A 23,263-nucleotide genomic window follows, 5' to 3' on the forward strand; every position below is an offset into this window, starting at 1 on the left:
TAAGGTGCAGGTTATTTTTCTTGGCTTTCTTTGGTCTTCGTGTCACGCGTAAGAAACCATTGCCTCGTCTAAGGTGTCAAAGATCTATTCCTGTGTTTTCTCCTAAGATTTTTATAGTTTTCGCCTTAATGTTTAGGTCTGTTGTCCATTTTTTTTTTTTTTTTTTTTTTTCTTTTTGCTGTATGCGGGCCTCTCACTGTTGTGGCCTCTCCCGTTGCGGAGCACAGGCTCCGGATGCGCAGGCCCAGCGGCCATGGCTCACGGGCCCAGCCGCTCCGCGGCATATGGGATCCTCCCAGACCGGGGCACGAACCCGTATCCCCTGCATCGGCAGGCGGACTCTCAACCACTGCGCCACCAGGGAGGCCCCTGTTGTCCATTTTGAATTTATTTCTGTATATGGTGTGAGGTGCGGCTCTGACTTCGTTCTGTTTCATGCGGATGCATCATTGTCCTTTATGGGTAATCAGTTGCCCTTAAACATATGGGCTTATTTCTGGAGCCTCAGTTCTGTTCCATTGACCTATAGGCCTGTCCTCACACCCACACCTCTGTCTTCATCACTGTAACTTTGTGCTGGGTTTTGAAATTGGGAAGTGTGAGTCCTCCAATTTTATTCTTTTTCAACATTATTTTGGTTTTTCTGGGTCCTCGCATTTCCATGCGAATTTTAGGGTCATCTGGTCAATTTCCACAAAAAAGCCAACTGGGATTGTGGGGGGATTGTGGGGGGATTGTGGGGGGATTGTGGGGGGATTGTGGGGGGATTGCGTCCAAGCTTTAGACGAGTTTGGGGAGTGTTGCCAAGTCATCACGTCAGGTTGATTTCATTTTTCCCAGCAGCTTCTTAGCTGCTTTCTGTTGCGTCATCTGAAGGGACCGTAACCGTGGTAGCGTGACGCCTGGCTTCTGGAAGTCACGGTTACACGCTGACGGCTGCTGGGGTGTTTTCTGGTTTTCTGATGCGAAGACTAACAACAGTAGTTAGCGTTACCGAGTGTTCATTGCCTTCCCCTGTCCTCGTGCTGTGGGGTGGGAGGCCGAGGCTGAGGGAAGTAGGGCACGTGTCCCGGAGCCCAGGGCTGGGGTGTGGGCCTGAGCGGTGTGCTGGATACAGCCACGCACATCCCGGGGGCGCAAGTCCCAGAGAGGAGTTACTGAGGCTCCAGTACTGACATTCGGGTCTGTGAAGCGGTTGCCGGCCTGGCCTGGACCCGTTCCCGTCCAGGACCTCGTGGCCCGAGGCTGAGCCATCGACACCTTGCATCCCAGGTACCAGCCTCCGAACCTCGCCATCTCCACCCTCTACTGGAAGGCGTGGCCCCTCCTGCTGGTCGTCGCCGCGTTCAACCCAGAGAACATCGGTGAGCCCCCTCTGGCCAGCCGTGGTCCCCTGGGCCGGTGTTGACCTTTCCCCCTCCTGGGCGTCCTGCATGTCAGGACCTGGAGCCGAGCCTGGCTGGGGACTGGAGGACGGGCGGGGGAGGGGGCGGGTCTTTGGCCGGGAGTCCCAGCCACCACCTGCTGTCGCCTTGCTCCCTAGGCCTGGCCGCCTGGGAGGAGTACCCCACGCTGAAGATGCTCATGGAGATGGTGATGACCAAGTAAGTGGCTTGCCGCTCTGGGACCGGGAAGGCGGGCCCACCGGTGCCGCGCTGGGAACAGGGTGCACTGGGCCTCCCGCTGCTCTGCAGTCTCCCTGCTCTGCGGGGCTGCCCCCTCGCTGGGCTGGGGGCAGTGGCATCGGGCGGCGCTGTGTGCCTGTGGGGCCCTGGGCCCTCCTGGGCGGCACTCGTTTTGCCGTGGGCGTGGGAACGGTCAGGCTGATGATGCTGTGACATGGGAGGTGTAGAGCGGAGGGGTCCGGAGCCAGAGGGCGCAGCGGGATGGAGACGGTCCAGGTGGGGTGTGAGCGCTGCCCGGGTCAGCAGCAAGGGACTGGACGCGGCGGGCGCCAGGTGCCAGGGCCGCTGTGAGCGTGCTCGCTGTAAGCCGTGAGCTGAGGAAGCGCCGTGGGCACCTGGGCGGGTGACGTGTGTGTGCTGCGCTCCCACGGCGGGGATGGGTGCAGCCTGCCGGTGCGCTCGGGGGCTGTGAGGGCCGCTGCGGGACACTGGCTGAGGTGGTGTGGAGCCTGAGGCCGTGGCGTGTGGGAACCGGGCGCGTGGGGTCTGGGTGCAGCCCAAGGCTGCACGCGGCAGGGCCGTCCTGTGGCTGTCACAGGAAGCTAGGTTAGATTCAGAACACGTGACAGGAGTCCAGCTGCTCATGCCCCCAGAAAGCCACGTGTGTCTTTGAAGCAGTGAGTTGGCCTGGGGTGCCCTGTGCGCCCTGGGCCACCTGGCCTGTTGGAAAGGGTCCAGGGGTCCTGTGTGGCCATCCCAGACAGATGCCGCTCGGGTCCAAGATCCTGACACATGTTGGCTGATTTTGGAGGCGCCAGCACTCGGCTGTGTGGGAAGAGAGCGTGGCCGGCTGTGGGCTCTGAGAGCTGCCCGGCTCCCTCATGGGGGTCTGACTGTGACCATGTTGCCGACGCCCCCCCGGGTCCCTTCCACAGCCTGACGGCTCGAGCTGGGCCTGGGCGAGGGACACCGTCCTAAGTTCTGACCCCCCACCCTGAGCGCCGCCTGGTGGCAGCCAGCCTCTGGTGGCCTGGCGACAGGTTCCTCCTGCTTGGTCCCAGCAATTACTCGTACCCGCCATGCACCCTGACGGATGAGGAGACCCGGACTGAGATGGTCGCCCGGGAGCTGCAGGTCTCTCAGCGGGAGAAGCAGGAGATCCTGGCGTTCGAGGGGCACCTGGCCGCCGCGTCCACCAAGCAGACCATCACTGAGAGCAGCAGCCTGCTCCTGTCCCAGCTCACCAGCCTGGAGCCCCAGTATGCGCCGCGCGGAGCTCGGGCCGGGCCTGGGCTGGCAGGGGCGGGGTGGGGGGGCCCCGCGTCCTGGCCACTGTCCTGGTTCTCCGCGTGGCCAGGCCGTGGTGAAGCCAAGAGCCCCCGTGCCTGGGCCGGGAGGGGAGGGACCGCAGGCCTCGGGGAAGACGGGCAGCTGCCCACAGGTGGGAGGCAGGCGGCCCCGCCCTCACCCGGCACTGTCGCCTGGGGAGCAGTGCGCTTGCGGCTTTGACACGCTTGGGTCATGTGGAACTTTCAGAGGGCCGCCCCGGAGGCCTCCCCCTCACGTCCTGGATCAGGTGAAAGGCCTCAACCAGTCCCTCCGCCTTGGGCACCTGCTGTGTCGGAGCCGGAACCCCGACTTCCTCCTCAACATTATCCAGAGGCAGGTGAGTCCCGCTGTGGCCTGGGAGGAGGAGGCTGGCTGCAGGCGGGCAGGCGGGGAACCTTCTAGGGGCGTCAGTGGGCTGCGGCGTTAGATGAGACCGTGGCCAGAAGAGGGCACACCCGGAGACAGGGCTACACGGCCACGGGCTCCTGGGCGTGCACGTCGCTCCAGCACAGTCGGCGGCCGTGGCGTGTTGCCGGCGGGGCGCACACAGGGCCGCCTCGGGAGTCCCCTCTGGGGGCGGGCAGGTGGGTCGGGGGGCCGTGGCAGGCTTAGCTGGAAGGAGCCGTGCGGCTGCCGCCCCGCCCAGGCTTCCTCCCAGTCCATGCCCTGGCTGGCCGACCTGGTGCAGTCCAGCGAGGGCTCCCTGGACGTGCTGCCCGTGCAGTGCCTGTGCGAGTTCCTGCTGCACGACGCTGCCGACGAGCCCGCCTCCGGGGAGGAGGAGGAGGAGGGCGAGAGCAGAGAGCAGAAGGCCAAGAAGCGGCAGGTGGGCGCCCCGCCCCCAGCCCCGCCCAGCCCCGTCCACCGGCCCTGGAGACCCACCCTGAGGGCCCCCTGTCCCCACAGAGGCAGCAGAAGCAGCGGCAGCTGCTGGGCCGCCTGCAGGACCTGCTGCTGGGCCCCAGGGCCGACGAGCAGACCACGTGTGAGGTGCTGGACTACTTTCTGCGGCGCCTTGGCTCCTCCCAGCTGGCGTCCCGGGTGCTGGCCACGAAGGTGAGGCGGCCGCCTGCGCCCACTTCTCCCCACGCACCCCTGCTCTCCCTGTTTTTGTTAAGATGAGAATTTTTGCTCACCCAGGCTTGTATTCTAGCTGACTCCTGGGCACAGAAAGGATGCAGTCATGAACTTTGCAGGGCTCAGAGCCCTTTTTCCCCCGGCTGGGCCCCCTCCCTGGGTGGTACTGGGAAGCGTCCCGAGAGCAGCTCAGTGGCCGTCGTGCCGTGTTTCCCGAGGCGCTGGGGGCAGTTTTCCAGGGGAGCCGGCCCACGCTCCTTCCGCCCCAGGCGTGGTCGCTCCGGGAACACCACGCCTCTGCTGGGAAGCAGCCCTCGCGCGGGGCTCTGAGGGAGGGGTGGCCCCGAGACCGGCACGTGTCTGCGTGCAGGGCCTGTCCCTGGTGCTCTCGGAGGGCAGCCTGCGCGACGGGGAGGAGAAGGAGCCCCCCACGGAGGAGGACTCGGGCGACTCGGATGCGCTGCAGGGCTACCAGTGGCTGCTGCGAGACCTGCCCAGACTGCCTCTGTTCGACAGCGTCAGGACCACCACCGCCCTGGCGCTGCAGCAGGTGAGGGGCCGCAGGACGGGCGGCGGGCAGCACTGCCGGGGCGTGCGCTCACACGCCCTCCCTCCCCCCACTCCCCAGGCCATCCACATGGAGACGGATCCGCAGACCATCAGCGCGTACCTGGTCTACCTGTCCCAGCACACGCCCGTGGAGGAACAGAGTCAGCACAGTGACCTGGCCCTGGTGAGGGGGGCGGGGCTGGGGGACACTGACCAGCCCAGTCGGGATTCAGGGCCAGCAGGGCCACACCGTGGCTGTGGGCTCTAAGCGCACAGCTGCCTTGCCGGTGACCTTCTGTCTGAAGCAGGGGTCGAGGGCAGGAGCCCCCAGTGCCCTTGTGATGATTCAGGCCTGGTCGCCTCTGTGGCTCTGTGGCTTGGCCAACCCAGGAGGCCAAGGGGCAGGAGGCCAGCCCAGGAGTCTGCGGCTGGGGCCCGCATCCCACTCTCTGCTGGGGAGGCCCTGTGAGCTGAGCACATGCCCGTTTTCTACTTCGTCTTCCTCTTTTCTGGCCATCTCTCTTCTGACCTTGCTCCCCTGTTAGCGTGTCGGCTGGCAGTGACGGAGGTTCTGGAGGCCCTGGGTCTTTGTAGAATGAGTCAGTGGACGGAGTGAGGGAACGGGCTGAAGACAGAGGTCAGTGGGCAGGGGGATTCTGTGCAAGCTTGGGTTCCTCGTCGAGGGGCTGGACACAGTAATAAAAGTCCGGGGCTGGAGGCCTCGCCCTTCTGAGTCTGGTCCAGGGGCCAGCCTGCCCCGCGTCACCGCTGCAGGTTTCAAGTAAACGTGGGGTCCGGCTGTTTGCAGCCGGCCTTTCCCTTCGGGTCTCGAGAAGCGTGTGTTGCTGCCGCTCGAGGGCAGGTGGCGCCTTGCCCCGGGCCTCGCTCTCCTCTCCAGGGAGCCTGTCGCTTCTTGCTGCCCCTCCCACCCGCTTGGCAGTTGACAGCCCTGCGCGGCTGCGGGGCTCTGCGTGTGTGGCCCTTCCGTCTGTCATCGGCCTGCTGCCCGGTGGCGGGGGGTGGTTGTGCAGAGCGGACGTGGCGTCGGGGCGGCCTTCCGAGGGGACGGGCTGTCGGCCAGGCACGAACGGAGGAGGGCCCCGTGCCCTCTGACGCCGTGCTCCCCCAGGATGTGGCCCGGCTCATCGTGGAGCGCTCCACCATCATGTCCCACCTGTTCTCCAAGCACTCCTGCAGCGCCGAGTCGGACGCCGTGCTGGCCGCCCTGCTCTCCATCTTCTCTCGCTACGTGCAACGCATGCGCCAGAGCAAGGAGGGCGAGGAGGTCTACAGCTGGGTAAGGCGGGCGGGCGCCCCGGGCCGGCCCCGTGGCCCTCGCCTCCGCCCGCTCACCCCCTTCCTCTCCCTCCAGTCGGAGTCGCAAGACCAGGTCTTCCTGCGCTGGACTAGCGGGGAGACGGCCACCATGCACATCCTGGTGGTCCACGCCATGGTCATCCTCCTGACGCTGGGGCCGCCCCGCGGTGAGCAGCCTGTGGGCGGTGGGGCCTGGGTCTCCCGTAGAGGTGGACACCCTTCCCTGCCCGTCCTGGGGGCACACACGAGAGCCTCCACGCGGCGGGACCGCATGCACCGCCGACCCTTCCGATCCACAGGCTGGGGGTTTCCAAACTCCTTGCCGCCTCAGCCCACATGCTGTCCTGTCATCGTGAGATGCACATGGTTTATTGCTGGGCACCTCTGTGCCTGCTCCTCTTTTTTTTTTTTTGCCGTACGCGGGCCTCTCACTGTTACGGCCTCTCCCGTTGCGGAGCACAGGCTCCGGACACTCAGGCTCAGCGGCCATGGCTCACGGGCCCAGCCGCTCCGCGGCATGTGGGATCCTCCCGGACCGGGGCACGAACCCGTGTCCCCTGCATCGGCAGGCGGACTCTCAACCACTGCGCCACCAGGGAAGCCCTGCCTGCTCCTCTTTGCACTGTGGTTTCTGGAGGTGGAGGTGTTCACATGGGGCTGCCCAGCTGAGGGGACACTGGTGCCCAGAGCAGTGAGCTCCAGGTCCTCCCCACAGGCCTGGGGTGTGGCCGTGGGCTGTGTCCAGAGCCGGCTGATCCTCCGGCCTCCTGGAACCTCTGCCTGGCAGCCTCTCCTTCCCTCCTCCGTGGCTGACGCTGTGGGCTGCTCTGCCACTTACTTGTGTCCAGGGGAGGCTGGCCTTGTGCCGGCCTGGCCTACTGGCTGCGCGGGGCTTTGTGCAGCCTGAGCCCTGGAAGGAGCCAGTTTGGCCAAGCCCACAGAGCCCAGAGAGCGTGCTGGCCCCAGCCTCACACTGTCCCCTGGGCGGCCTGGCCAGCTCTGCACCTCCATTTCCTCACTGAGACGGGGCGATGCCGCAATTGTGAGGATTACACAAGTTAATTGTGCAAAGCCTCTGCCGCTGGGCCGCGCTCAGCTCTTGGTAGATCCTTCTCCATCCTCTGAAGCCCCACTTCGCACCTGTAAACCAAGGACGTGCTGGCCTTGGCCTTCAGCCTTTGGTGCAGCCGGAGCTCCTCGGGTGGCGAGGTCTGGGAAGGCCTCGCTGAGCCGGCCCTGGTGCTTGCCCTGTTGTCTCTCCCGAAGCTGGTGACGGCGAGTTCCGGGCGCTGCTGGACATCTGGTTCCCGGAGAAGAAGCCCCTGCCCACAGCCTTCCTGGTGGACACGTCGGAAGAGGCGCTGCTGCTGCCCGACTGGCTGAAGTTGCGCATGATCCGCTCGGAGGTCCCGCGCCTGGTGGACGCTGGTATGGCCTGGGCGCAGCTCGGGCGGGGAGGACCAGGCCTTGCCTCCTGCTGTGGGCCTGGGCGTGTGTTCTAGCTGTTGCCGATGAGAGAGGACGGCTCAGGGGCCTCTGGTGGGTTCCGGGGCGTCTGTTATTCAGCAGATGTTTGTGGAGCTGTCAGTGTGCTAACAGCTGCCCGCGAGCCCTTGTGGTTAGGCGTGGAGGCCGAGGGCCTCCAGTGAGAAGCGGTGCTGGAGTAGGAACGAAGAAGACCAAGTGGTCCAGGAATTCGGAGGGGAGGAGGAGGGGCTGGGGCCTCGGAGCTGGTTCTGGGATGCAGAGTGGCCTCAGGTAGCCTGCAGCAAGGAGGAAGGGCATCCGGCGGTGGTCAGTGTGGTATCCAGCAGGGGTGGCAGGCCGGGCAGTTTGGGGGTGGCTTGGCTGGGGGTGGTTTGGCTTGGGAAGCGCAGCAGGACACGCTCAGGAGAGCCTTGACTCTGAGCTGGAGGGAGCACAGGGCTGGCCCGCAGCCTCAGGACGCAGGGTGGGGGGCCCGAGGACCCACCAGCCACACTTGGAGCTGCCCTCTGGGCGCTGTGCCCCGCCAGGCCCCGCGGGCCAGGGTCACCCGGTGGCAGTTGCTGAGTAAGAGCCACCCTCAGCCCTGCAGGACCTGGAGCCCCAGCAGCTGCTGCTGTTCGTGCAGTCCTTCGGCATCCCTGTGTCCAGCATGAGCAAACTTCTCCAGTATCTGGACCAGGCGGTGGCCCACGACCCCCAGACCCTGGAGCAGAACATCATGGACAAGAGTGAGAGCCGGGGTCCTCGCCTGAGCACCCTGAGCCCGCCGTGGGGCTGCGGCTGGGGAGCCAGGCTGTGGGTGGAGTGGAACAGCCCCGGGGCAGGGGCTGCGAGCAGGAAGCTGGAGCTGCGTCCACACCTCGGGTTGGAGGGTGGAGGGAGCTGCGGGCGCTGCCTGATTCTCTGCGGAAAGACCCTGTCGCCCAGCTTCCTGGGTCCTGGGGAGGCTTGGAGCTCTCCGGACGCCATGCGGAGGGCTTCCCTCCCCACTGGGGGCCCGTGTTTACCCGTGGCTGCCCCCCCCGCAGATTACATGGCTCACCTGGTCGAGGTCCAGCACGAGCGAGGGGCGTCCGGAGGCCAGACTTTCCACTCCCTGCTCACAGCCTCCCTGCCCGCCCGGCGAGGTACCCACCCGTCCCGGCTCGCACAGCCGCTTGGGAAGCATTGGCTTCTGGCTGGTGTCCGGGCTTCTGTTTATGGGCCCTGTTCCTCGTGGGCCTCGGCAGGCCTGGCGAGGCTGGGGGTCCCGGGGCGAGAGCCCTCTGCAGGGCCTGGGAGCCCGCTCCTCTCTGGGCGGTGGGCCGCCGGGCGAGCCTGGCCGTGGTCGGCATGGTCCCCGCCGCAGCCGGCCGTGACGGCTCCTCAGCCACCCTGCTCCTCCTTCCCTGCAGACAGCACGGAGGCGCCGAAACCCAAAAGCAGCCCAGAGCAGCCACCAGGCCAGGGCAGGACCCGGGCCGTGACACAGGTCCAGGTTCTGGGCCCCGAGGACGACCTGGCCGGCATGCTCCTGCAGGTACGGGACACCCTCCCTCCCCGGTCCCTCCTCCCGCCTGGAATCCACGGCCAGGGGTTCCCTGGGCACATGTGTTCTCACCCCCTCCTCACAGTGACAGGCGCTGCAGAGCAGCGGTGCGTGGCTTCCGTCTTCACGTTTACACGCCTGTATGTGCACGTGTGTGCACAGGTCCACACGCTCTTTCCTGGGCCTGTTGCCACGGGCCTCGTCCCAGTCCTTGGCCCCCACCCTACGCCCCGCTGGAGAGTCTGCTGGGGACCGGGCATGCCAGTGCCAACTGCCGGCAGCCTCCGTGGGGTCGGGGTGCGGGGTGAGAGGAGGGCTCTTCAGGGAAGGCCCCACCTGCCAGCCGCGTGGTCCTGATGGCTGCCTTTCACCAGATCTTCCCGCTGAGCCCGAGCCCACGGTGGCAGAGCTCCAGTGCGCGCCCTGTAGCCCTGGCGCTGCAGCAGGCCCTGGGCCGGGAGCTGGCGCGAGTCCGCCAGGGGAGCCCCGAGGTGCCGGGCGTCGCGGTGCGCCTCCTGCAGGCCCTCGCCACCCTGCTGAACTCCCCGCACGGTGGCGCCCTGGTCATGGTCATGCACCAGAACCACTTCCTCGCCTGCCCTCTGATGCGCCAGCTCTGCCAGTACCAGGTAGGCCCTGGCACGGCCCTGCGCCTCGCTCCCTGAGTCCCCGCGGCCCCCGCCCCCCAGGCTCGGGGCTCCTGTGGCCAGGCCTGCTTGGGCCCCGGCTGACTGGGTGCCCTGACGCTGTCCCGTGGCCTCTTCTCTTGCTCCTAAGTGAAGAGACGCAACTTTTGCTGCGGATCTGGGGGTACATCCCCCGCTTCTGTGACAGAAGCTTCCTGTGAGCAGGGCAGGAGCGTGTTGGGCTTTCACCACGCCCCCCGCCTGGTTTCAGTAGTTTTGCCACGTTCACCGTGCTTGCCCCCGTGTGTGCCCACGTGTGTGCCACCTCCTCGATCGTTCCTCTCTGAGCCCCGTGAGGACAGGCAGCAGCAGACCCCTCTCGGGCTGTGGGTACGGGTGCTGGAGGGGCCCCCGCTGTGGCCGGCGGGACGGCTCCGCCCGGCCCCGGCCCTGTCTGAGCCGTGCTGCGCTGTCCCCAGCGCTGCGTGCCCCAGGACACCGGCTTCTCGTCGCGCTTCCTCAAAGTGCTTGTGCAGACACTGCAGTGGCTGGACAGCCCCGCTGTGGAGGCCGGGCCCCTGCAGGCCCAGCTCAAGCTGTTTGCCGCCCAGTACTCGGCACGGCGCCGGATCAGTGATGGTGAGGCGGGGTCGATGGTGCCGGCGGGGGTCCTGGGCTCTCTGCCGTCGTGTCAGGGGGACCGGGGCTTTGTTCCCAGAGGGGTCCCGGGTGGCGTCGGGGTGAGTGGGGCCCAGCGGTTTGAAAGGGGTTGGGGCACTGGGGAGGCCCCCCAGGGAGGAGTGTACGTGTGGGAACCGAGGGGAGTCGCCTGCCCGGCACCCCTGGCAGGAGTCCCGTGGGTCACACGGCGCTCCCCTGCAGTGCGGAGCGGGTTCCTGCACCTGGCGGAGGCCCTGACGTTCCGCGGGGACCCGGAAGTGGTCAGCTCCACCATCCGTGCCATCGCGGCCACCCTCAAGTCTGGGGAGGGGTGTGACGTGGAGCCCGAGCTTATCAGCAAAGGTACTCGGGCCCCGGGCGCCATAAAGACCCCGCCTCCCCGCCCCGCACACAGGTCCCTCTCCTGGGCGCCCCCAGAACAGGGCCCGGGGGCGGGGCTGTCTGTCCTCACGTCCGGTGGCCCCCCGAGCTGGAGTGACACGGGTGCCCTCTCTGTCCCCCTCAGTCCTCCGGGGTCTGGTCGCTGTGAGGTCGCCTCACCTGGAGGAGCTGCTGGCCGCGCTCTTCTCCGCTGCCTCCGCCTTCCCGGCCTCGGGGCCCGTGGCCGTGGTGAGCTCACTGCTGCTGCAGGAGAAGGGGGAGCCCCCGGCCCTGGGGAAGCAGGACTCTGACGGCTGCAGGTGAGCCGGCGGGGCGGTGGCCGGCTGGGAGGGGGAGCGGGGGGCGGCCCTGGCCGGCCGCGTCTGAGCCCACCCCGCCTTCCCCGCAGCCTGGAGGCTGTGCGGCTGGGACCCTGCGCGGGGCTCCTCGTCGACTGGCTGGAGATGCTGGACCCCGAGGTGATCAGCAGCTGCCCTGACCTGCAGCAGCAGCTGCTCTTCTCCCAGGGCAACAAGGTGGGCCTCACTCGCGCGCGGCACAGCGCCCTGGGCCTACGGTCCACCCGGCAGCCCCAGGGTGGGGCTGGCTCTCTGTCGGTTCCAGCAGATCCAGGCCTGGGTCTCAGTGGCCAGACAGGTCCCATGTTTCCTCTGAGCGGGTCACCACAACTGGCCAGAGCTGGTCACGGAGGTGGGCGGGGGTGGGGGGGCTGGTCCTTTGTGGGCTCAGGTCCTCACTGGGCACGAGGCGGTAGTGGGGGTGGAGCTCAGCACCCCCTGACGAGGGGTGGCGTCCTCGGAGGGGTCGGAGCCCGTGTCAGGGCTCTGCGGGGGTGGCAGGGTCCCCCAGCTCATCTGGCCGTGGGGAAGGTGAGGAAGCCCTGACCGGGTCGCCGGGGAGGGGCTGGGCGACCCCTGTCCGTGATCCTGCCGCGCGCTGGAGGGTCTGCGCTTCTGAGAGCGGCCGTCACGCTCCCGCACCCCCAGCCCGCCCAGGCGTTCCCGCACTCAGGGTTTTGCTCGTGTGTCTCCTGGTCTCTGAGGAGTGGGTTCGGTTCAGCCCATGTTTAACCTGCGGAGTGACCGGCCGGGCTGGGTGGCTTCCCGGGCAGGAGCCTCGGATCTGCCTCGAAACGGACACCTTCCTCTGCTCTGTGCCGGCACACGTGGGCTGTCACCTGCTGACGCTACCCGGCAGAGCCGTCAGCCCGGCGGGGACCATCCCAGATTTCCTCCCTCCCCAGGGCAAAGGCCATCCTGGCCCGCAGGTGCCGTCTTTCCGACCCTACCTCTTAGCCCTGCTCACGCACCAGTCCAGCTGGTCCACGCTGCACCAGTGTATCCACATCCTGCTGGGCAAGAACCGGGAGCAGAGGTGAGTCCGTCAGAGCTCTGTCCCCCACCGGCAGGTCTGTTCCTGCCACAGGCAGCGTGGGCCTTGGGGTGCCATGTGGCAGCCGCCCTGCCCAGACTCCTCCGGGAGCCAAGTTCAGAGGGCACCGTCGGGGGCCTTGGGGGTGATCTGATCCAGCACCCTTCCCCCCGGCTTCCTCAGGAACCGGGGCTCTCTTGCCTGGCCCGGTGTCCCTTCTCTGGGTGACCAGCAGGCAGACAGTCGGTTTCACTGTTCTCCAGTCGCGTGAATGGCTGGCATCCGTGCTGTGCTGCGGGGATGCCAGAGGCCCCCGTGCGTGGCTGCAAGCGTGGGGCGGGGCGGGGCCGACCTTAGCTTTGCCACTGTGAGCTGCAGAGAGGTCAGGTGGGGCAGCCCGCGTCCCCTGACAGCTGACCTGGGCCCTCGGCCGGCAGGGAGCGTCTTGCCCCATCCCCTGCCTCCCTCCGCCTGGAGACGTGCCTCGTGCTCAGCCAAGCCGCCTCGCTTCCTCCAGGTTTGACCCCTCGGCCTCCCTGGACTTCCTCTGGGCCTGCATCCACATTCCTCGAATCTGGCAGGGCAGGGACCAGCGTACCCCTCAGGCAGGTTTTGGGGTGTCCCCCGCCCACAGGGTGGGGTGGCAGTTGGACGTGGCGAGATGTGGGCGCGCCCGTCGCGCCCGGGCCTGACTGGCGGTGCCCGGCTGCAGAAGCGGCGGGAGGAGTTGGTGCTGCGGGTCCAGGCCCCAGAGCTCATCGGCCTGGTGGAGCTGATCCTGGCGGAGGCAGAGGCCAGGAGCCAGGACGGGGACACCAGCGCCTGCAGCCTTCTCCAGGCCCGGCTGCCCCTGCTGCTCAGCTGCTGCCGCGGCGACGACGAGGGCGTCAGGAAGGTGACGGCGCACCTGACGAGCTGCATCCAGCAGTGGGCTGACAGGTGAGGGTGCTGGACCCTGGGCTCCGGAGCCCCCGTCTGTCCCCTGGCCCGTATGATGGGAGGCCGTGGCTCAGACGTGAGCACCGTGGAAATGAGCCCAGGCCGCCAGCGGGGGCGGGGTAGGGCTGAGGGCCCTGGCACAGCAGCTCGGTGCGCAGCCCGCGGTGGGCACAGCGGCTCCTCTGTCCCGCGGCCACCCCGACTCTGGTCTCTGGTCTCTCGCAGCGTGCTGGGCAGGCGTTGCCGGGACCTGCTCGTGCACCTGTACCTGCAGCGGCCAGACCTCCGGGTGCCTGTGCCTGACGTCCTGCTGCACAGCGAAGGGGCCGCCGGCAGCAGCGTCTGCAAGGTAAAGCCCTACGGGGTCATCGGGGCCGCCTTTATCCTTCACTTGAAGGTAGAAACGCCAACTGGGAGGTAGAGAAATCCCTTTTCTCAGATCTAAAGACAAAAAAAGGCACCTGCTGAGTGTCGATGGCATGTCTGAGGGCAGAGCCTGCCCCGCCACCCTCGCCTGTCCGACCTCTCGAAGGGTCTGGAAATGATCTTTTCCTCCTCCAAGAAGTCCTCTGGGTGTGGAGCTGAGGAGAGTGGGTGTCCCCCTCGTTCCCTGTTAAGGGACCGTTGACTACAACAGGCCGCGTGGTGCGTGTGTGACGGTGTTGCATGCGTCCCAGCACCCCCATCCCTTTCTGGCTGCCTGCCGTGGCGCCGGCCTTTGGCCCAGCGTGGGGCCTCCGTGCGCGGGTCTGTGTGGCATCTGCCTTCACCTCCCTTGGGTGATGGTGGGGGAAGGGGGGTCTGCTGGACCCCCTGCCCATGTCCCCTGGGCTGGACCCTGGAGTCGGATGTGCTGCCTGCCCTGCTTCTCGGGATGGGGAGGGAAGTTGATGTTTTTCCAGTTGTGCTTCCTTCCACTCTTGTGTGTTACTTGTTTTACACACCTAAAATTATGCTTTATTTGTAAGGTTGGTTTTTCTCGTCCGAGCTAATGTAGGGCTTTTATTCTGTTTGTGTGGAGAGGGTGACCTCACACACCACGTGCTGAGATTGGGAGCTCTGGCCACGGCCTGTTTGACCCCCAGGAGTACCAGAAGGCACTGGGGGAGCAGGTTTCTCTGGGTCGCTGCTTAGGTCCTTAGGGACCATGCCAGGGCCTTGGGGTCCGGGGACCTTGGAGCAGGGGTCCGCACACTGCCTGGTGAGCCCCATCGTAGCCCCTGCAGTGGCGGGCAGCGGACTCGGCGGGGGGCGGGCAGGTAGGGTGCGAGGGCTGCAGGCGTCTCCGGCTCTGACCACCCCCGTCTCTCTCAGCTGGACGGCCTCATTCACCGCTTCATCACCCTCCTCGCGGACACCAGCGACTCCCGGGCCGCCGAGAACCGAGTGGCCGACGCCAACATGGCCTGTCGGAAGCTGGCTGTGGCCCACCCCATCCTGCTGCTCAGGTACCGCCTGGCCTGTCCCACCTGCAGCCCAAGTGGGCAAAGCTCGCTGGCAGGGTGCCCTCCCTGCCCCAGCCTGGAGCGGCTCCCACACCAGGCGTTCCTGTAAGGCGGGCTCTGTGGCTAAGAACAGGTGGATGGACACCATGGTGGTGTCGTCACGGGCGGCCAGGGCCTCAGCTGCTTCCTGACTAAGCTGAGTCTCGGGGGGAGGGGCCATGTGGGCGCAGGAGAAGGTGGGTCAGGTGAGTGGCCCAGGACATCGCGGTGGGGGTTAGCGGGCGCCGGGTGGTCTCCAAGTGCAAGTTGATGTCGGCCCTGGGGTCCGGGGGAGAAGGCCCAGGACCACCGAGCACACGCGTCGCCCCCGTCGCCCCCAGGCATCTGCCCATGATCGCCGCCCTCCTGCACGGCCGCAACCACCTCAACTTTCAGGAGTTCCGGCAGCAGAACCACCTGACCTTCTTCCTGCACGTGCTGGGCATCCTGGAGCTGCTGCAGCCGCACGTGTTCCAGAGCGAGCACCAGGGGGCGCTGTGGGACTGCCTGCTCTCCTTTCTCCGCCTGCTGCTGGTGGGTGCCCTGCCCTCCCTTGGGACGCTGGGCCCCAGGCATCCCCAGGAGTCAGGTGCCCCGGTCCCCCTCCCTGCGCCCTTCCCAGCCGGCGCCCCTGCTCTCCCTGCTGCCCCCGCCACCATTCTGAGCTCGTCCCCCTTCTGCTCCCACGACTCTGGCAGCCCCGGTCTTCCTGACCAGGACTGAGGGTCCGTCCCCTTGTCCACCTGAGGCGGCTGGGTGAGGGCACAGCCCCTTGGCTGCATCAGGGGCAGGGCCAGGCCACCTGCCTGTCTGATAGCTTCACCCGGGGAAGGCCCCCAGCTGCTCACGTGCCTGGGGAGACCCCACGCTCCTCAGGGTTCATGAGGGACAAGGCCACTCCTGACCCTTAGGGACCTTAACGTGCTGCCCGGCAGAGGGCGGCATGTTGGCGGTGTCCAGGGAGTACTGTGAGGCTCCAGAGGGAGTGATGCGGCCAAGACGGGGGATGCTTCAGGCCCTGAATGCTCCCCCACCTCGCGCTTCCCTTTGCAGAACTACAGGAAGTCCTCCCGCCACCTGGCCCCCTTCATCAGCAAGTTCGTGCAGTTCACCCACAAGTATATCACCTGCAATGCGCCGGCCGCCGTCGCCTTCCTGCAGAAACACTCCGACGCGCTCCAGTGAGTGTGCGCGTCTGGCACGGCTCCTCTCCGGCCAGGGTCCCGTCGTGGTGGTGCTCAGGGCTGGGAGCTCCCAAGGGGCGTGGTGGCGGGGATGGACACTGCCCACGGTGCCGGGGCCCGGGGCAGCAGGGCTGTTGACGCTGGGTCTGTGCCGGGGCCATTCTGAGCTGGCTTCCTCCTCCCTCGGCTCCCGGGGCACCTCCTGAGCCCCTGCCCACGGGGCCCTGCTTGCCTCCCTCCTGTGGCGTGGTCCTCACGGAGAACCTTGCTCCCCCAGTGACCTGTCCTTCGACAGCAGTGACCTGGTGATGCTCAAGTCACTCCTGGCGGGGCTGAGCCTTCCCAGCAGGGACGGCAGGGCCGACCGAGGCCTGGACGAGGAGGGCGAGGGTGAGTGGGGCCGGGGCTGCGGGCTGGACTGCACTGGGCGTCCCTCGGGCATCGTTGGCCCCGGGTCCATGACACGCGCAAAGCACCGAGTCGTGTTGTGGCCAGCGTGACCTACAGTACCTACCGTCTGTGGGACCAACCAGGTCCCTCTGTTCTCTGTCCTCGTCCCCGTCCCCATCCTGTGGCCCCTACAGTGGGGCGACCCGGCCCCTGCAGCATTGTGTCTGGCGGGCACACGGTGGATTTGTGAATGGGCCGAGTGCCCGGGGGCCCAGGTCCGGTGCTGGCCCTTCACGGCCACTCTCCCCTGGTTTTGCCGAGTCGCTGGTGTAGAGTGTGACTCTCGGCCGTCCACGGACGTGCCTGGCGCAGGGCTCTGCATGCAGGCGCCTTTATTGAGCACCTGCTGTGTGCCGGGGGCAGCAGGGAAGGCCACGCGCACAGTGGGGTGGGTGAGAGGCTCGAGAGAGAAGTGCCGCGTCTCCCAGCAGCTCCCAGCATGCTCGTCGTTGCAGCGCATTTATTGAGCGCCCGTTGTGTACCAGGCACCGTGCTCAGCCCAGGGCAGGGGTCGCATCTTTGGGGGTCTGGTGTGATTCTGGGCACTGCTCAGCAAGGCTGTCCCTCGCTTACGTACATGGATCCCGCGGCCTCGGTGTTGAGTGTGTCCGGGGCTCTCAGGCCCTCTGGACGGTGGCCGGGGGCGGGCCGTCCTCGTCTCCACCCGACAGCACTGGCCTCCTGTCTTGCAGACGAGAGCTCAGCTGGCCCCCTGCCCCTGGTCAGCATCTCCCTCTTCACCCCTCTGACCGCAGCGGAAGTGGCCCCCTATGTGAAGAGACTTTCCCGGGGCCAGGCGGTCGAGGGTAAGTTTGGGGGTTTGGCTCCCCCAGGCCCGGTCGGCCCCGTGGTGGGTGGTGGCCTCCCTTTCTGTCCCTGCGGCATCCTGGGTCCCACAGCGGCCCTTGGCCGTCCAGGCTTCTCCTGGTGGGGGGGCATCCAGAAGACATCAGGGCTCTTGCCAGGTCCCGGGAGGGGCTGGGCTCTTCTCTCAGAGCGGGAATAAGGGTGGGTAGAGAGGGGGTTGGGGGGAGAAGCGGGGCTGGAGACTGGGGGTGGCTCTTCTGCTGGCCAGTGGCGCTGGGGAGCCCCCTGGAATCCCCGTGGGTACCGAGGAAGAGGGGCCTGGCGGGGAGCTGGCCGACAGCCCCTGGTCCCCTACGGGGGAGCCAAGGGCCTGGGTGGCCACCTGTGGGGAGGGGCAGGGCCATGTTTCTGCAGTGTGGCTTCGGGGCAGCTGGGGCAGATATCCGGGGAGCGTGGTGCAGATGCAGATCCCTGGGCCCCTCAGAAACCTCTGAAAGCCTGGTCGACCAGCACCTCCGGTCTGGGGTCGCTGGCTGGGTAGTTGGGAAGGCAGCGGAACCCCCAGTGCTTTCCGTCCCAAGGTGCTGGGGGCCCCCTGGCCTGAGCAAACACTAGGGATGCTATGGAAGCTCCAGGAGGCACTAGCGCTGATGTTATGAGCAGCCATGCTGCACCTGTAGAACCAGGTCCCTCCGCCAGAGCCTGTGCTGAGGCCGGGCCAGGGTCCCTGCCCGGCAGGTGTGCTGCGGGGCAGCGGGCCCTGACCCCGGGACTCCACCACTCCTGCCTCTGGGCTGCGTGGGGGACAGGTTCGCCCCCGATCCCAGCAGCTGCAGCCCGGCCCTCACAACACGTTTTCTACCCATCTTAGATCTGTTGGAGGTTCTGAGCGATGTGGACGAGATGTCCCGGCGGAGACCCGAGATCCTGGGCTTCTTCTCGGTGCGGAAGCTGCCACGTGCCCAGAGGAACTGAGACCGTGTCGGAGGCTGGGGTGGGAGGGCAAAGGCACGCTGGGCCCCCCGGACAGGGACGCCGCCCCCACCCTCCTTCCTGCTGTGCACCCTGCTGAGCCCGCAGTGGCTGGGCTTTGGGGGCGGGCGCCACGTCTGAGTGCGGCCCCGCCCCAGTTGCTCAGTCCCGCCCAGAACTGAGGCTGCCGCTCCTCCACTCTGCGCTGGGGCTACTATGTGCTTCATGGGTCCCGAGGTCCCAGGGCCCAGCGACAGGGGTGTTGAGGGGCTGGGGACTTAGGGAGCGGGATCCCCTGGACAGGAGGGTGGCCCTGCTGACACCGCCCCCGCCCCCGCAGACCAGTCTGCAGCGGCTGATGAGCTCAGCTGAGGAGTCCTGTCGCAGCCTGGCCTTCAGCCTGGCTCTGCGCTCCATCCAGAGCAACCCCAGGTGAGCGGCGTCACCTGCCACCACGGGCCGCCCGGTGCCCTGGGCCAGGCCTCCCACTCCTCCTGTCCGGTGGGGCCCGGCACGGGGCTCTGGGGAGGCGTCAGGGCCTTGGCCGTCTTGGCACGGGGGGAGGTGCCAACCTGAGCACGTGGCTCTTTCAGCATCGCAGCTGACTTCCTGCCCACGTTCATGTACTGCCTGGGCAGCCGGGACTTTGAAGTAGCGCAGACGGCCCTCCGGAACCTGCCGGAGTACACCCTCCTCTGCCAGGGTGAGTCTGCCCCGACCCCACCCACCCAGGCCCTGGTGACCCCGGAGGCCTCGGTACCCGGGGCCGGGCTCTCGGGCAAAGACCAGAGGCTCCACTTCTGAGGGCTGCCTGATGACCTGGCTGCCGCTACCAGGATGTCAGGGCCGTGCAGCCTGACAGGGTCTTCGTCTGTCCCCAGAGCATGCAGCCGTGCTGCTGCACCGGGCCTTCCTGGTGGGCATGTATGGCCAAATGGATACCAGCGCCCAGATCTCTGAGGCCCTGAGGATCCTGCACATGGAGGCTGTGATGTGAGCCCGGGCCGCAGCCCGACTGCACACCTGGTCCACTGGTGGTCTCCTCCGGGAGCACCAAGCAGGCAGGGCCAGCACTCAGAGCCCACCCTCAGCTGCCCCTGGCCAGCAGTGCGGGGGCCATCTGCCCCGGAGGCTGTCCCGCCTGCGGAGTGACGGGGGCACAGCCCAGCTGGGAGGGGATGCTGACATCCTAGCAAATCGAGGCGAGGGGCTGGGTTCAAATGAAACGTTTTGAACTCCCTGATGCTGCTGCCTGTGTGGTTTGCCTCCTTGGAGACCCTGGGAGTGAGTGGGGCCTGGGAGCTTGGAGCCCTGCCCCCACGGCCCGTCCAGCCTGCCTGCTCCTGGGTGGGCACGTGGTGGTGTCCATCTGGAGACAGGAGGGCGCCTGCCTGCTGGGCACAGTCTCGGCCCTTCCTCCAGGCAGCATCGGGGGAGAGCTAACAGTGCCCGGGCGCCCCCTGCCCCTGAGCTCTCTGCCCACGGGCTCGGCCTCGTCAACTCCCGGAGGGAGCAGGGCTCACTGGGGGTCGGCAGAGCAGTCTTCTCTCCCACCCCAGAAAGGACCTCAGCTCCCCGAGACCCTCAGCTTCGGGCATCGCTCCAGGAAGCCCCCGCGTGCTGGCCGCGGGGTGAGGACTGGTGCAGTGCAGCCACTGAGGGGCGCATCCCCTGCGGAGCTGCAGTGCTGGGGCAGGGGACGGGGGCTGGGCTCTGCCTGAGAACTTGGCCTGGGGACTCTGAGGGCAGGGGGCAGTGCTCCCTCTAGTGAGGGCCCCGGGCCCCCCCAGGCGGCACTGGTTTCTCCAGGCCAGTGTCCTCGTTTCTGGGGCCAGTGCCGTCCCAGCCCCATCCAGGCTCGACGCAGATGGCGTCCCGCCCATCCCTCCCATGGCTCCCGTTGGCGCCCAGTGCTTGGCAGAGCCCCAGTCTCCCCGATGGCCCCTGGGTTCCGGTGCGTGACCCCCTCCTTCCGCAGTGTCCCGGTCTGCCTGGCTCCTGCTCAGCTGGGGCCACCAGGGGGCGCTGAGGCTAAAGACAGACCCAGGCTCTTCAGTCCGGCCTGCTTGAGGCTGGACAGACCCTTGTGGGGTCGGGGGGTGGTCACTGCTTCCATGCCCACCAGGGACAGGGCTGTGCCCCTAGCCCCACAGGCCCCTGGTCGGCCACGGCCTTGCCAGCCTCTCTTCTCCCCATCCTTGCTTCTCACCAGCCTCCCTGCTCCCCTGAGCCCCTGATGGGTCGGCCACCACGCCACTGCCCGTGCGACAGCCCTTCAGTATCCAGATCCTGCCCGTTCCTTGGTGGAGCCCCAGGATCCCCTGTCCCATCTGCCTTGTTTCTTGGCCCCCGTTGTGTGGCTCTTGCTCAGAGGCACGTGGAACTGGCCTTCGGCAGCTCCTGCCCCACTGCAGGCCCTGCAGAGAGAGACATGGAGCTGAAGGGCCCCCCTCCTGCCTCCTGCCCTGGGTGCCCTACCAGGAAGTGCCGTGCCACTGGTAGGATGCCCGCCTGGGCTTGGGTGACAGCTGTTGGGACACCTGCATGCCCCAAAGTGCCACTGCCTCGCCCAGAGCTAGGGGAGCCCAGGCCCCCTGGGGTTTGGGAGGATGGAGGCTGGGGCAGTTCACCCATGACACTGGGCTGCGTGAGGGCCCAGCAGGCAGCGAGGCAGGCTCTGGGAGAGCCCCTGGACCGCCTTCCTGCCCAGTCCCACCAATGTCAGGGCCGCGGCCTGGCTCTGGGGGAGCGGGGATTCCAACCACCCTCCACCTTCACCTTTCTGCGGGCAAAGGCAGACATCCTGGCAGGGCTTCAGGCGGGTGGCTGGTGCACGGGCGGTACCCACGGAACCTGCGCTTGCCAGCCTGGGCGCTGCAGCGTTGCCTGGCAGGTGGGGGCGGGGGCAGCGGGACCCTTGGGGACGGCCCGTGGGAATGGGCGGTGGTGCGTGGAGGGTGCGGGCAGGGCGGGTGTGCAGGGCAGCACTCCTTGGATGGTCCCCGTTGCCATGGACACCAGCCAGCCAGCTCCATTTTACACAGGTGCGCCCAGCCCAGGGCCTCGGGGAGAAGGGGCCCAGGGGGCCCAGTGGATGGCGGGCAGGGGCGTGGGTGTGCACGTGTGTGGGGTGAGTGTGGGCTTGTGCAGGCCGGGTGAGCCCCCTCGGGCCCAAGGCCACCTGACCTGCTCCTGTCTACACAGTGTGAATGGGGAGCTGGAGTACCAGCTCCCTGTGTGGGCCTGAACCCGGAGCCTGTGCCCCGCAGAGCACCATGGGGCTTGGCTGCTGAGCGGGGAGGCCCAAGGTACAGGAGCACAGCCAGGTAGAACCTTCTGGATCCCAACTCTTCTGCCTCAGCTCAGCACCCAGCCACGTCCACTGTGAAGCCCAAGCTTGCCGCGTTCTCTCCTGCCACAGGGCCTTTGCACGGGGCCTTTGCTCGCCCCCTCACTGCCCCCCTGTGCCAGCTCCCACTCCATCAGCTCTCAGCTCCTGTGGCACCTCCTCCAGGAAGGCTTCTGGCACCCAGGGTCAGGTGCCTTCTCCCTGCAGGTGCTGTGTGTTCTCAGTTTGTCGCTCTATGCCACACTGGGAGGTGGGGGCTCTGGCTGAGTGGTTGGAGTTGTCAATCCAGCCAGGGTCTGCCTGGCCTGGGGTGTGCAGAGCAGGTGAGGGAGGAAGCGAAGTCCGGTCTCCTCCAAGAGCCCAAAGCCCCGGAGGGAGCCGGGGTGGGGTCCGGCCGGGGGGCTGGGGCAAAGACGTGAGGTCAGCCCATGTGTCCCACCCCAGCCCCCAGCCCCGGGCTCTCCACGGGGGCTGCTCTGGCCTGGCTCGCAGCCTGCGAGGCCTGGGAAGTTGACCCATCCAAGGTCAGGTTGGGGAAGGGGCTCCTCGAGTATCAGGAAGGAGGAGAGGTGGAGGGGCGGGGCAGAGCCCACCTGGGCTCCTGTCTTGGCACCTGACGCTGGCAGCTGAGCTCCCCTCTCTGGGCCTCAGCCTCCCTCTTGTTAAGAGGGGCTGTGCTCACCCACTGACAAGAAAATAAGACGTCCCGCCGAACCCCACAGTCCCCTTGGCTCTGGGGGAGGGGAGGCCCCCCCAGGGAGGATCAAAGGGGACCCCGTCAACCAGCTTCTGCAGGTGGAGAAGGGTGGGACAAGGAGCAGCGTTGCCATGGTGATGAGCTCGCCTGTTTCCTTCATGTTCAGTCCTGGGAAGGGGTGAACCCTGACCTTCAAACAGGCCAGACAGCCAGCAGCCGGGCAGAGGGCCAGAGAGGCGTGGGCAGCTGGGGCCCCAGGGCCACCAGGTCTCCCCACAAGGGTTCCCAGCACTAGGGCCCCCACGTTCACCCTGGGAGGGCTGGCTTATGGCCCCAATTCACAGATGAGGGCAGTAAGGGCCACCCAGTTAGTTGTCCAAGGTCACATGGGGTAGAACTGCCCAGGGGGTCCTGAACCAGGACCCTCCCCTCTCCCCTGTTTCTTCCCTCAGAGCCACTTAAAACTCTGACCCAGGCCGCGGTGGGGTTACTTCGGGTGTCTTGGCAGGGAGGGTTGTGGCTTGAGGGCTCTCCCAGGGCCTGCCCGCCCCATCCCTCCCTGGGGGAGGAGGACAGGCAGAACTGGAGTCCAGGTCTCACCCTGGAGCCCTCTCCCCAGTCCAGGCCCAGGCTGGGCCCCCAGGGGGACCAGAGGTCAGACTCCACAAGGCTCGTGCCTGGGGGAATTGGGAAGGGCTATTTCAAGAAGGTGGAGGGTCGAGTAGGAGCTTGAGGACGAAGTAGGAGTTGGAGGGTGAGCAGGAGTTTTCCAGGTGAGGACTCAGCTTGTCAGCTTACATCAGGGTACAGAGCTCTCGTCATGTGTGGGTGGTGAGCCCACAGCCCTGGTCTCCTGTCTGTGGCCTCTGGGTATGAAGTGTGGCCTGGAGGGGACTGTGGGGCTCAGCGGGAGTTTGTCCAGTGAGTGGTCACAGGCCACATGCAGGGAGAGGAGCGGGACTTCTGGCTGCAGAGCCCAGGGCCCCACTGACCCCTGTGATGGAGGAAGCAGCTGCTGACTGCCACCTGCTTGGCACACCTGGGCCAGACTCCTGGGGGCCTCCCGAGACGCTGGGTCCCAAAGACCCCTTGGACCCCTTCATCCTGGGTCCACATCACAGACAGCACCCCAGGCGCCCACAGGCCAGAGCGTGAGCCAGGAGAGCCTTTGGGATGGCAAAGCACATGGCGGCAGGAGGTGGGGGGCTAACGGGTCAGAGGCCAGAGTGCAGGTCCCCCGCCCCAGGACACCCACCCTGGGTCCCCCCACTCCCGGCGCCCTCACCCTGAGTCTCTGTGTTCCACCCCTGGAGTCTGCCAGTCCTCCTTTCAAGGCCAGGGGCAGCCTTGTCTGACCGCTCACCCCCAGACCTGGGGCAGGCAATTTTGGAGGCACCCCAGGGCTCTGA

The 23,263-nt window shown here is 66.9% G+C and overlaps 1 protein-coding gene across 3 annotated transcripts in view; it reads left to right on the forward strand.

Annotated features, from left to right (window-relative positions):
- Positions 1–19,051, forward strand: part of INTS1 (integrator complex subunit 1) — a 29,653-nt gene extending 10,602 nt beyond the window's left edge. Inside the window, exons 16-47 of one of the 3 annotated variants that reach the window (XM_060119886.1) lie at positions 1,273–1,364; positions 1,544–1,604; positions 2,666–2,884; positions 3,162–3,291; positions 3,601–3,780; positions 3,861–4,010; positions 4,402–4,581; positions 4,660–4,764; positions 5,710–5,877; positions 5,953–6,064; positions 7,164–7,325; positions 7,967–8,113; positions 8,414–8,512; positions 8,780–8,904; positions 9,288–9,542; positions 10,019–10,178; positions 10,422–10,562; positions 10,726–10,900; positions 10,990–11,116; positions 11,845–11,975; positions 12,490–12,577; positions 12,685–12,911; positions 13,137–13,260; positions 14,226–14,359; positions 14,737–14,929; positions 15,449–15,576; positions 15,857–15,969; positions 16,722–16,835; positions 17,708–17,778; positions 18,149–18,240; positions 18,402–18,511; positions 18,690–19,051. In XM_060119886.1, coding sequence (XP_059975869.1) covers positions 1,273–1,364; positions 1,544–1,604; positions 2,666–2,884; positions 3,162–3,291; positions 3,601–3,780; positions 3,861–4,010; positions 4,402–4,581; positions 4,660–4,764; positions 5,710–5,877; positions 5,953–6,064; positions 7,164–7,325; positions 7,967–8,113; positions 8,414–8,512; positions 8,780–8,904; positions 9,288–9,542; positions 10,019–10,178; positions 10,422–10,562; positions 10,726–10,900; positions 10,990–11,116; positions 11,845–11,975; positions 12,490–12,577; positions 12,685–12,911; positions 13,137–13,260; positions 14,226–14,359; positions 14,737–14,929; positions 15,449–15,576; positions 15,857–15,969; positions 16,722–16,835; positions 17,708–17,778; positions 18,149–18,240; positions 18,402–18,511; positions 18,690–18,805 — 4,429 coding nt within the window. In that variant the 3' untranslated portion in view covers positions 18,806–19,051. The remainder of the gene's footprint in view (positions 1–1,272; positions 1,365–1,543; positions 1,605–2,665; positions 2,885–3,161; positions 3,292–3,600; positions 3,781–3,860; positions 4,011–4,401; positions 4,582–4,659; positions 4,765–5,709; positions 5,878–5,952; positions 6,065–7,163; positions 7,326–7,966; positions 8,114–8,413; positions 8,513–8,779; positions 8,905–9,287; positions 9,543–10,018; positions 10,179–10,421; positions 10,563–10,725; positions 10,901–10,989; positions 11,117–11,844; positions 11,976–12,489; positions 12,578–12,684; positions 12,912–13,136; positions 13,261–14,225; positions 14,360–14,736; positions 14,930–15,448; positions 15,577–15,856; positions 15,970–16,721; positions 16,836–17,707; positions 17,779–18,148; positions 18,241–18,401; positions 18,512–18,689) is intronic. The other 2 variants (XM_060119889.1, XM_060119887.1) reach the window with 2 other exon arrangements.
- The last annotated feature ends 4,212 nt before the right edge of the window (positions 19,052–23,263 follow it).

The sequence above is a fragment of the Mesoplodon densirostris genome, chromosome 16 (assembly GCF_025265405.1).
Source record: "Mesoplodon densirostris isolate mMesDen1 chromosome 16, mMesDen1 primary haplotype, whole genome shotgun sequence".
Classification (NCBI taxonomy): Eukaryota; Metazoa; Chordata; class Mammalia; order Artiodactyla; family Ziphiidae; genus Mesoplodon; species Mesoplodon densirostris.